General features: G+C 38.9%; 1 protein-coding gene across 1 annotated transcript in view; it reads left to right on the forward strand.

The window, feature by feature from the left end:
- UHRF2 (ubiquitin like with PHD and ring finger domains 2) overlaps window positions 1-13,543 on the forward strand; it is a 77,296-nt gene that overhangs the window by 28,700 nt on the left and 35,053 nt on the right. Inside the window, exon 4 of the mRNA XM_088130216.1 lies at window positions 11,780-11,998. Coding sequence (XP_087986342.1) covers window positions 11,780-11,998 — 219 coding nt within the window. The remainder of the gene's footprint in view (window positions 1-11,779; window positions 11,999-13,543) is intronic.

The following is a 13,543-nucleotide window of genomic DNA, read 5'->3' on the forward strand; positions in this document are numbered from 1 at the left end:
TGCATTTCATCTGTGGACATGGATGTGGCTCTGCAGTCCCAGTCTGGAAGCACAGAGTCTAGCACAATGGAGGCACTGGAAGATCATGCAATATGGCTAGCCCATTTGCCATTTCCATGAGACTACCCAATTCATTAGGTTACATACTCTTGTCTGTTGGTGGATCGTTATACCTGTGTTCTTGTCACAGCATGTTATGTTAAGCATTTGCTGTTGAATACAGCATGAGATTGCCCAAATGCTCTTCAACCTAGTTTCAATTTTTTTTTTAATGATATCGCCCTCCATGGTGATCTTTTGATGTAGATGTAGTTATTGATCTTCTCATGATTTTCAATTTTTATTGGCAAAAGTTGGAAGTAGTTGGGAGTAGTTGTTGAACATAACTTGTATCATCTTCAGGTTCATTTTCATGTCTGATGAGTTGCTGCTGTCATTTAATTCTATTATTGCTTTTTTAAGGTTTTCAGTGTAGTTGGAGAAAAGAATAATGCATTTACCACTGAGCTTTATTTCTATTCAGGCTAGTACAATCATTGGAATATCTCTTCTAGACTTGTTGAAAATAGTTTTGGTAAAATTGGATCACCTTGTCAAACTCTTTTTTATATATTGAGGGTGACAGTCTTCACCTGGATGGTAGTTGTTGATGTCTCTGTAACCTTCTACAGGTAGTCCTTGACTTACAGCCACAACTGGGACTGGAATTTTTGTTATTAAGTGATGCAGTCATAAAGCGAGATTTCACCTGACCACATCGCTTAGCAACCATAATACTGGCAGTCCTGGTTGCCATCATTAACTGAGAATTTTGGGTCATTAAGCAAGTACCCGCCCCAATCCAAGCCATTACGGGCTTGGTCCCTCCTGGCCCTGAGCTTCAGTAAGATAAGGGACTGCCTCCAGATGCCTATTCCTCCCCATCTCTGCACTCCTGACTCCCCTATACCCTGTCTTGCAGAGTGGCAAGCAGCCCCATAACTGCACAGCTCTGGGGCTGCTTGCCATGCCCTGGGAAACCACAGCTGCTCCAGCTCAGTCCCAGCTGCAGTCACCCTCACCACCCTGCATTCTGAGACTCCTGCCACCCTGCACTCCACCGCCCCAGCTCACCTTCACTGTCTTCTTGCTCCAAAACACCCCTTTGCAAAAAGCTCCTGGGTGGGGCTCGGCTGGGCTTTTGCTTCATGCTGCCAAAAAAAAAAAAAGGAACCAAAAGCCCAGCTCTGCCCAGGAGCTTTTTGCAAAGGGCCTTATTGTAAAGGGGCTTTTTAGAGCAAGAAGACAGTGAAGGTCAGCTGGGCAACAGGGGGCCAAGAGGGCATAGATGGGGGAGATAAGCAGGTGGGGGGAGTTGAAGCACCCTTGTGGTTGTAAGGGCGGGTGGGCTGCCAAGCACCCAAATTTTGATCACATGACCGTGGGGGCACTGCAACAAGCTGTAACTTCGGGCATTGGTTGTAAGTCACTTTTTTCAATGCTTTTGTATCTTCGAACGGTTGCTGAACAAATGGTTGTAAGTTGAGGACTACCTGTAATATAGCACTCAACTTAACAAAGACCTTTTTAGAATCAGTGAAGGCAAGGCAAAGTGGTATCTGATATTCATTACAAAATTTGACAGTTTGCTAAACTGCTTGTATATAATCTATGGTGCTAATTCCACTCCTGAAACCAACTTGTCCTTGTGGTTGGGCAAAATCCAGCATTTTTTGAATTATTTTGAAATAATTCATATGAGAAGTTGTACAGATCTGAAATAAGGATTATCAGTCTGTATTTTTTATATCATTTTGATATAAAAATACATCTTTTTTGTGTGTAATGACTTTGGTGGGATATTTCTTTGTTGTAAGGAATAAGTAAATAATTTTGCCAATAATTTGTGTATTTCGCTACCACATGATTTGAGATATGCCATATATCAATGTTATCGGTATATCTGCCTGTGTCAATAACAGCTCATAATTTATTTTCCAAGTAACAAGAAGAACAAGCTTATATTTCAAGCTGAAGTTTTTATTTAGAAAGCAACAAATGCCATTGCATGCCATCAGACTGTGGTTTAAAAGATGTGCTGAGTTCTGTTGCTCTGTGCCAACATACTTAGTTCTGCTCTGTCTCAGTGCAACCAGAAAGCACAGTCAACTGAATGAATGTTTGTCTTTGATATTGGTTTTCTGCACTTTCTGCACTGTTAGTATCTTAGAATGGTACTGATAAAAATATTAGTTTGAGTTCTTGTGCTCTTACTTTAAACTGCTAATTTTTCTGTAGCAGCAATCCTCACTTAAATTTTCCCACTATATAACATGTATCTAGGAAATCCTGAACCTAAATACAACTCCAGGATTACTGATTATCATAATTCAAGAATCTATGCAAAGCCACGTTGTTGTTTTTTTGTGTTGCTTCCTTACTCAACACTTTACTTATAACATCACCCAGAAATCTGTATGCATATTCTGCTTTCACGAAGCAGAAGTCTATGCAGAAAAGATGGCACCTCAGAGGATTAAATGCTGATATTATTGCTAATTTATATTACCAAAGAACAGATAATCAAGATTGCTGGTTATGTGGTATCAACTTATTTATAAGAGCATAGAAAATCTGAAAGATAGCCTTTGCCATTTTTTCTCCTTTTCAACAGTTATTTTCATCCAAAAGTATTAAGCTTACTTATTTACTGTTCTCACTGGAAGTTTATTAGTTAGCCAGAGGATTCAGTTTCTTTTGAGTACTGTTATCTGTCACACCAAGTTAGAAAGATTGCTATCTTTTTTTCCCCTACAGAAAAAATGTATAGCAACCATAACTGTACCACATTTATGAATCCAAGGAGAAAAGTATATTCTATCGCATTTATGTAGTTTATCATTGTGATGAATATTTTGGACCATTTGTGTAAGAAGTTCAACTCAAGGAAACCAAAATACTGTAAACATCAGATTCTGAAAAGCAAATTGTGCATTTGTGCTATACTAATGATCATGTTAACTACATATTTTGCACAACAATTGAGCTCCAAAAATCTCCCCTACTGAACAATGGCATGTACTTTCAGCATTGACATTCCTTATTCACTTTTTGGGATGAAATGGAGATTGCTTTGACTTGGTTTTCCCTTTGTTCTGGCAGATGATTCTCACTGTTAGACCTAACTATGCCAATCTTTTTCACATACCTATGCATATCTCTGTGCGGGATGTGGAACCCACCCTTGCATTAATGTTCTTTGTCTTACATAGGTTGATAGGAGAGAGTGTTCATGCAAGCTCGTTTTTGAAAACAAATCTCTTGCTAAATTTTGTTACCTTGATGTTTAATATTTGGACCTTCTATAAATAATTGGTGTAGATTATTTAAAACCCACCCTTGCATTAATGTTCTTTGTCTTACATAGGTTGATAGGAGAGACTGTTCATGCAAGCTCGTTTTTGAAAACAAATCTCTTGCTAAATTTTGTTACCTTGATGTTTAATATTTGGACCTTCTATAAATAATTGGTGTAGATTATTTAAAACGCACCCTTGCATTAATGTTCTTTGTCTTACATAGGTTGATAGGAGAGACTGTTCATGCAAGCTCATTTTTGAAAACAAATCTCTTGCTAAATTTTGTTAACTTGATGTTTAATATTTGGACCTTCTATAAATAATTGGTGTAGATTCAAGGAAACTATGTAAGATTAAAGGCTATATTAAATTCTGAAATAATTTATACATAGACAGAGATTATTGGTTTTTGTTGTGGATCCAAGTGGTGAATGTAATATAGTTATCTTCAACTAAAGAATAGGTGAGAAAAGGATGAAAAGAGTCTAAAATCTTTTGTTTCAGGAAAGTTTTTTTTAGAAAATTCATGTAGGATTAACATTTTTATCTGAATCACGTAATACAAATGTACAAATGCAGCCTATGGTCAAGGAAAGCTGATAGTCTTTTCTTAATGGGCAACCAATTGCTAAGAAAGGTTTCCATAGAGATGGAAGCACACACGAGAGTTCTGCTGTTAACATTAATATTTAAAATTAGAAGCAGGCTTGGTAGGGTTAAGCTTTCAGAGAGACATGTATCTATACTGAATTTTGAGGACTTTCTTTTTTACTAAATTAAATTGAATATAGTAATGTACTTTAATTAAATATATTTATCCATTAAAATCTTGATTTTTGTGACCTGTTTTCTACCCTAAGACTGTTATTTTGAATGAATCAAGATGCAGACTATTTAAATACATCATCAGTTTGCCTTTATTTTCAAGCATTTTTTAAACTAACCAGATATAGTATGTGTGTGCTTTACATCATAAAATAACTGAAAAGTATGTTTTTAAAAAAATGTGTATAGGTTATAACAGTAATAATATCTATGCAGAATACACTAAATTAGATAATCATAGTCTTGCTTCATTCTTGGCTCTCATGTTTTAGCTGAACTAGTTGGCCTTTGTATTTTAAAATTGGAATGAGAATTCCTTTTGTTTGCTTGTCTGCTTTTTATATTTTATGTACTTACTGCAGTGCTGCGTTGTAAATACTACATTCCATTGTTGTAGCTTAAAGCTTAAATTTTGTAATTAGAAATATATTAATAAATGTTTTAAGTGTTTATAGAGAGAAATAGAGTCCAATTTCACTTTTCTACATCTCATTTTCTACCATTTAATTACAAAAGATTTGAACAATCAAGATTAATAGTTAAATTATATAATCAGTATCAGTGCTGCTTCACTTTTATGCTCTCCACCCCTTTATGTCCATCCCCATGATCTTCAAACCTGCTTCCTTTGACTTCTTAAGGCTGTTCTTAATAGCTTTTTTGTCTTTCCCCTCTGCCTCACCCACCCTCTTACTAAATTTTTCAAATTGTATCAAAATGCATTCAAAATTGTACTTTTGGTGAATGAATAGTAAATGTATGCAGTCTTATATTATACATACATAAATGTACATACTTAACAACACTTTCAACTCCTGTCTTAGAGTTTAATAGCACAATACTATTTAAGTCTTTGCAGAAGTCAATTTCACTGAATTTAGAACAATGTATGTAAGTTTGTAATATATTGTGTTTTAATCCTGACTTGGGAGTTCATGAAATCATGATTAGTTGGTTTGGACATGGTAAACAACCATTTGTTTAAATTTAAAATTTTTCTCAATAAGCTACATTTTTAGATGGGAAGAAAGGCATTTTTTTTTTCATTTTTTGATCTGTGGTTTAAATGAGAAGGAACATTATGCTCAACTGTCCCTTCTAATCCACTAGTTTTGACATAGCTTGATTTTTTATAGTAATTTCTCCCATGATAGTTTCCTTAATTTAGCATGGGCAAAAATAAGTATAATGCATGTATTCCACTATAAAGCACATTACAGTTATCTCTCTTACAGACGTTACATGCTGTGTTTGGCTAGCAGATATGTTATCCCAGTAAAAAGATACAGTATTTTTTCTCACAGTTTTATGTTCACAATGTCATCTGTAAACCATATTCACATTCTTCCAGATAGCTGTTCCATTTGTTTCTTTAGAACAATTTGAGATACAAACAAATGGAAATTGGAAGATAGATCATTAATTTTATTGGTGGTCTGAAATTTGAATTGCCATTTATTATGTCCTGTAATCTATTGAAATGCAGTGCTGTACTGTAATCTCTTTCAATTTGTGAGCAGCCTAGGGCTCAGTTCAGGTGATATACGTTGCCCATACATGATGTGGGCCTGAATTAGTTAGTACCCATATTACTGTGCTAAATATTAGATGAAAGTAAAGATTATGATTATATGAAGAATATTATGCTTTTTACTTTGCTAGTAGCATCGGAAAAAGTGCTTATTGCAGTATAGACTGTGTATTTTCTTTTCCTTTGATGTTGATTATGTGTATGAATGTTAACATTGTCACAAAAATGTAATTGCAAGAGTTCAAATGTTTTTGTGCAGCACATTTAATTTTTCAAATATTGTTTTAAAAATAAGCACAAAAAAAAAAATCAAAGAAATGCAACCCTTGGCTTTAATCTTCAGACTTCACTTGGATTTCTACCTAGATTACAATATGAAATAATGCTTTTTATTCAGTCCATACTTTGTACACCATCATTCCAAACAGCAGGGTGAGGAAACTTATCCCTCCTCAGGGGGACTACATTGCACCCTCTCCCAACCCAGTGCTATCAAATGTGTGAAGCTTTGCCAGGGAAAGATCTTCCACTGAATAATGCATGAAAACTGGAAAACTGGAACAGAAATCTTTATATAAATAAAAACAGGCTCATTTCCCTGCAGAGAAAAATGGGGAAAGATTACGTTGCTGCTGCTTGTATTGAAAAAGATGCTTGCTGCGTCTTATTTTATAAAAGACTCAGTGACTTTTGCACTTTGAGGAATGGAATTTCAGAGACTAGGAGATGCTTTGCTTGAGGCTTTCCGTGTTGGATGATAATGACTTGGGGGCCAGGGGTTCCCAGGCCTTTTATTTAAGGTAATTATTCTCAATGCTAAAAACTTCAGTACTGAAATTGCATATTTCAACCATGGACATGACCCGAATAATTGAGGGCCTGATACTCAGTGGGGTCACATGTTAGATCTGGTTTTTATCTCAGGGCAGTGATGACTTGATCAGGAGTTGGGGGTTGTCTCTGTTGTCATGGACAGATTACTTTTTGATTGCTTTAGAATTTTCTGTACCAGCTCCCTGTGGCAGAGAGGAAAGACCCATTGGATTGGCCCACTGGATGGACCCTACTGGGTTTCAGAGGGCACTTGGGAAAGTTCCCAAGGATCTGTGCATAATTCAGCTGAAGCTTAGTCTCGTTTTAGAACGAGATAGTGGCTGAAGTCTTGGGTTAGATTGCACCTGTATGATTTTCTATGCATGTGGATCTCAAAGGGTCCCCTGGTTCTCAGAGGAGCTCTGAGAAATGAAACGGCAGAAGAGATGCCTAGAGCGCTGCTGGAGGGAAGTGAAGAGCAAGTCTACCAAACATGAGTAAGAATGTTCATTAAGGATTACAGTGGGGTGATAAGAGTGGCCAAACAGATACTGGCAGTCCTGTACTTATGAACAGGTTATGTTCCAAGAAGCTGTTTGTAAATCCATTTTGTTCGTAAGTCCAACCAAGTAAAAAGTACTGTAAAAAGTAAAAAAAAAAAAAAAAGGCAGGAGGCAGGAGGCAGGGCAGCTGTATGGGCAGAGGAGTCCTGTCTTCTGCTACCAATGCTAGGAGCAATAGCATGCAGACTGTGGAAAGCGCAGTGGGATGAGCTGGTGGAGCGTGGCACACTCTGTTGCCAGGAGAGGCAGTAGTGGCTCCCTGGGAGAAGGGAGCAGTGTGCAGGAGGCGCTGTTCAAGGTGGCAGCAGAACTGGAGGAAGCAGAGGGACGAGCACAGGCACAACGTGTGCTCTGCAGCTCATATTGGAAACTGTTGGCCCTTGCAGGAGGAAGGCTAAAGATTGCAGCCTCCCAATGCACACTGTAAACTCCAACGCAAACCTCCAACCTCCCAGAAGACAGGAGAAGGCAGGAAGGGGTTAGTTTATGGCCCACTGCATACGGGAGGTTTGAGGTTTGTGTTGGAGTTCCTGGAAAGGATTAGTTTACTGGGTGAGGCAAGAGAGGCAGCGGTGGCTTCCTGGGCGAAGGGGAGGGCGCTGTGGGAGCCACTGCTGTCTCTCCTGCCTCACCCGGCGACAGGGTGTGCCGCACCCCACTAGCTCATCCCTTCACCCAGGGAGCCACAGCCGCCTCTCCTGCTCACCCAGTAAACTAACCCTTTCCAAGATCTCCAATGCAAACTTCCAACCTCCCAGAATGCAGGAGAAGGTGGGTAAGGGCTAGTTTGTGGCACACTGGAAACTAACCCTTTCCTGCCTTCTCCCGACTTCCAGGTCCATCTTGTTCATATCGACGAAAGTTTGCAACTCAAAAGTTTGTAAGCAGGGGACCATCTGTATATTTTTGTACTCTTACTGCATCTGCAGTTTGATGTTCTGCAGCCCTGTTTAAGGTAACTCATTCTCTCCTTGGGAGGGAGGGATGAGAAGATCATCTGAGCAGCTGTTGTGAAAATCGTTCAAGACATCTATTGGATAAAATCCTTGGATTTATTTTGAGTTGGAATCCAGCTGTGCGAGTCCTGTAGAGTTGACTCACACACAGTCTTGTGTGGTTACCTGAGAAGGATTTGAGTCTATTGATCCTAAGGAAGTGGACCTGGTCCTTGGAGCTCTGAGTGTAACCATCTATCCTGGCTGATCAAGGCCTCCTGGGAGATGATGTATGGTTGGGTCTAGGTGGTGGCAATTCATCCTTAAGTAAAGAGGTGGTTCCACCTGTTCTTAAGGAAGAAGTGGTCTGCCCCTTCCTCAGCAAGCCATCCCTGGTTCTGATTAGTGTTGGATAATTTCAGACCTGTCTTCAGCCTTCCCTTTTGGGGCAAGATTATTGAGAAAGTGGTCTGTCAGTAGATTATCTGGAAACAGATTATCTGGAGGCCTTTCAGTCAGGCTGCAGGCCTGGAGATAGTATCAGATGGCATTGATTGCACTTCTGGATGACCCCTAGTGGGACTGGAATGAGAATGGTGCATCCATCCTGGCTGTCCTTGATCTCTCAGTGGCCTTCAATACCACAGATCATGATATCCTTCTGGACCAGCTCAGGGGATTGGGAGTGAAGGCATGGTGTTGCGATGGCTCTCCTTCTTTCAAGATTAGTTCTAGTCAGTGTTGATGGCAGGGAGAGATTCAACCCTTGACTCTTGCTTTGTGGAGTACCTCAGCGCTTGCTTCTCTCTCCACTCCTGTTTAACATCTATATGAGGCTACTGGGTCATCTGTTGGCATGGGATTAAATATCAGTATGCTGATGATACCCAATTATACATCTCAACTTCTTGCTGCCAAGTGATACCATTAAGGTTCTCACTCAGTAACTGGAGGCTGTGGGGGCATGGGTGGAGAGAAACAAACTTATGCTCAACCCTAGTAAAACCTGAGTGGTTCTGTATGTTGGAACCTCCTGGAAGCAAAGATTTTCTGAATTGGCTTGCATTACTCCAGACACCTGCTTGAAGAGCAGGTGGTAGCCATGGCTTGGATGGCCTGTGTACCATTCTGTCAGCTCTTCAAGGTAGATCAGACTAGGAAACCAATGCTATGTAGGTCATTGTAAAGCTATAGTAACAGAATCTTGCAGGTCTGAATGTGCTTGCCCCCTTCCTTCCTTTATATTCGTGTGAACTAGGGCTTGTCTGAAACATTTATTCATGTTACATTCTTGCCCTAGACTCAAGCCCTTTTTATGTGACCATTGCCTTGGTAGTGGCTCTTCTTCTGACCCTTAAGCCCTTTTTCTCTGTCCTCTATGTATTCCATCTTGTGCAATGTTTGTGCCCTTTCCTGGAGAGGCCCTACTCACTGTAATTCATGCATTGCTCACCTCTCATCTGGATTACTGTAACATGTTCTACAAGGCTGCCCTTGAAGACTTCTTGGAAGCTGCAGCTGGTCCAGAATGTAGCGGCATGAGTAGTTACAGGTGTAACTCCGTATACATCTCTATTTTGTGAACTGCATTAGTTGCCAATGGGCTTCTGGGTGCAATTTAGGGTGTTGGTTATCACCTTTCAAACCATCATGGTACAAGGCTGAGTTATTTGCAGCTCTTCCCATCTGATATGATCCAAAGGAGTCGGCATGCTCTGGGTTTCACCTCTTAAATAATGCATGTCAGCGTGTGCTGTATGGAATAGCATTCCCCTGAGATTTGGGTAGCCACAACCCAGCCTACCTTTTCTAAAGCCTGAAAGACCTGGCTTTCCCCCAGGCATGAGGATTTGAGTTCCTGTCCAATGCGACTGTCTGTTAGGTAGCTTTAGCAGAATTTTTGTATTAATGTTATATTTTATGGTAACTATTTTTTGTTTATTGTTTTATGTGTAAGCTGCCCCAAGATATTTGAGAGAGTATATAACTCATCTAAATAAATAAAATTTTCATTAGGTTCCACATTTTCGTCTTTCAACCTAGACTTAAAAGACCCTGATACCATAAGATTTCAGGGTCATTAGTATGAGCTATATGTACCTTATTCAGATTTTTACCCCTTATTGTGCAGTTTTTAATTACTGTTTGGCATGCAGAAGTGTAGAAGTTAGATTAGTTTCTGCCTGTTAGTGCATTGTTTTAAAAATAGTATATGAATTACAATTTGTATGAAAAGAAACTTATTTAACTTTTACAAGCTTTTTACATCCAAGGGCTGTGTTGATTGTGGGACATAGGATCTGTTTTCCTGGAGGAATAAGCACGTTCCATTCGGCTGGGCATACTTTGCTGATTTTCCATTCAGGACAAATGGAAAGGATGAGAAATCAAGTTTCTTTATTACAAAATAGAAGAAGGAATGGAACTATCCTTGTTGCAAGGAAACAATTTTTCCTTCCATGAGCAGTTTCCTGATTTTTCATGCTGCTTGGTGTGAAAGTAGCTTATCTTCTTAACATGTACTTTAGGAAGGAAGAGCTTGAGGAGGAGGGACAGCTGGCTGGCTGGCTGGCTGGCTGGCTGGCTGGCTGGCTGGCTGGCTGGCTGGCTGGCTGGATGGATGGATGGATGGATGGATGGATGGATGGATGGATGGATAATACAATGGTCTGAGGGCCAAAAGAACCCCATGCTTGTTTTATAAAATGCAACACTGTAAAAGTTGTTTGCTGAAGTGGAATTCTAGGAGTTTTCAAGGGTTAGATACTGAATTCCATTGACACTGTATTTCATCTTTTTATTTTAAGAGCCTTTTTTGCTAACTGATAATAACCAGAAATAGTTGTGATCATATGTCATAATCATAAGTGTTAATCTGCAACATGGAATGTGGGGAAGTAGTTGCTTCCATCCTATTTAAATGGATCTTGTTTGTTTGTTTGTTTGTTTTATTGATACAGAGGTAGTTTTCAAAAATATCTTTAATCTGTTCTTATAAGTAGTTGTATAACTCGATTTATGCAGCCAAGTGGTCTTTGGTTTTCTATTTCTTAGAACAGCAATCTCCCAAAGCTCTAAACATTTGATAACTATTAATCATATGATATGGATTTGTGTTTAAAGTTTAAAAAGTGTAATTGGACATGTAAGAACTTTGATCTAAAATGTCTCAATATTGGCCTACTACTATTTGTTGTTGAAACATTAACTGCAATTTTAGATGCCTCTTGAGATCTTTTGTTATAATTACTTTTGCAAACTGCAATGTCACTGAAATTCTGAGTCTTATGTTTTACTGAAATTACTAGGACTTATTTCCAAATACATTTTTAGAACTGGAGTGAGTCTACTGTTTTTCTGTATATCTCAAAATAAAGTAGTTAATCAGATTTATGTTAACTGGTTTAGAGATACATTGAGAAAATAAAAACACTTGTTCTATAAATGAATTATATTGATGTCCCAGCAGTATTTATTTTGTTACAGTTAAAGGCCAGCTCAGTTCTATTAGTATGTCTCACAATCTTTAAATATAAGACCACCACTGAAGACTTTAAGCATCTTCACAATCCTTCATATGCAATCATGGCCTTTGGACAACACTTCTCACTGTGTCAGTAAAATTCCCCTAAGTTTCAAAAGCAGGTTCCCATATATCTTGGGCTTGATTATACCATATGTTTTTAAAGGTGTTTTACTACAGTATAGATATTTTTTAAATCTGTGTTATGATGTTGAGGTTATTATAACTTTTGCTTTTATTCTTTCTTCAAGATATCCAGAAAGCGGCATTGTGGAAATGACTGTCCATAATCTGCGGCCTCGAGCAAGAGCTATTTTGAAGTGGAACGAATTACATGTGGGTGATATGGTGATGGTTAATTACAATGTAGAGAGTCCAGAAGAAAGAGGATTCTGGTTTGATGCAGAAATTACCTCTCTGAGGGAAATTTCAAGGACTAACAAAGAGGTTTATGCCAAAATTATGCTGGGGTAAGATTTTATTGAGTAATACTGCATTCTACATTGTTCTAAATTATTTCAGTTTCAAATAGAACTTTTCTGTGGATCACAGTCAGTGTATTCTTTCAGTGCTACTTATCTTTTTCATAATGGAATATGATCTTTTATTTCTGACTAAAAATAAGTACTTTAAAATTATTTGTATTTTATATTGATTTTGATTTGGAGGGGCTACCAATGTGAAGTTCTGTTCCTAGAGAGAGATTAGATTTCTCTTCAAAGTCAATCCAAGAATACAGAACAGAATAAAGATACAAGCCAGATGTTTATTTTCATTGTTTCTCAGTCACCCGAAGATGAGCTCATAGAAATGGGCGACCCCATCTTTTCTAGCTAGAAGACAGGGATTAAGAGTTTTGACATCTGATAGAAGGTAAACCCTCTTTCTCAGTCTTTACTCTGCTGTCTGCAGAAGAGTAAAAGCGTATTTGTTTTCAGAGACCAGTCACGTGGTGATACAGACTGGTGGGAAGCATCCATGGCAGTTATTACTTGCCAAAGAAGCATCTTCTTTTCTATGTTCTGTTTCCCCTGAAGAAAATTGCCTGGAATGTGGCAGTTGAGAGTGAGACTTGTCTCTCTTTTGGGTTGCTTTTTTCCATTGCCAGTTACTCTACTTTGAGTGGTGTAGAACACATAAAGTAAAGAGAAAATCAGATCACAGTAGCTGGCCATGACAAGATGAAACCCACTAAAGAGGGCATCAGTGGCTTTCCTTCCCATCTCCAAAGTGGTGGCAAGAGCACATGGAAGTGCCAGAAGGAGAGGCATGAACAGGTGGTAGGTCTGGTTGGTCCTACAGTGGTACCTTGACAGAGCTCTCCAGTCCTGACAGGGAGCTGCAAATGTATGGCCTATGAGTCTTTAGTGGATCCAAATACTAAGCAGCAAGCTGTGTAGATGCATCAGATATCTCAGCACTAGAGAGCTTACACCTGCCCCAGGATATTAACTGGCACATAAGTGGACTTCTGGTTTTCCTTGCTAATATGGTGAGTGATAAGAACAGGTGTACCAAGTTGGAAATCTTGTCTGAAGGTGAAAGGTAGCTAGCTTAGACCTATCTGAGGCATAGACTGGCCTAGTTAGATCTGCTAGGTGGCTCAGAACTCTAGGAAAGTTTTGGGACTCATTTTGGGACTCAAGATGGCATACGTAGTACTCTCACCTCCTATTTTTCCCCAGAACAATAACTTGTGAGGTAGGTTGGATAAAGAGAGAGTGACTAGTCCAAAGTCGCCCAATGAGCCTCCATGGTTGGGAGTGGACTAGAACCTGGGTCTTTCTGCCTCTGGCTCAACACCTTAATCACTATACCACACTGGCTCTCACTCATGTTTTTCTCTTTCCATCTATTATTTGGGATACTTAAACTGCAATTCTGGAGAAATCTGCTCAGCAATAAATTCCATTGAGTTCATTAGGGCCTACTATTGATAACTGAACAGAAATCACAGCCTTATTTTCTTCATAATAGGTTTGGTTCTGTAGCACTATGGACACTTTGATTCAGTA

The sequence above is a fragment of the Python bivittatus genome, unplaced genomic scaffold, assembly GCF_059951505.1.
Source record: "Python bivittatus isolate LINGU-HERP-01145 unplaced genomic scaffold, Pbiv_v1 ctg000850_np1212, whole genome shotgun sequence".
Taxonomy (NCBI): Eukaryota; Metazoa; Chordata; class Lepidosauria; order Squamata; family Pythonidae; genus Python; species Python bivittatus.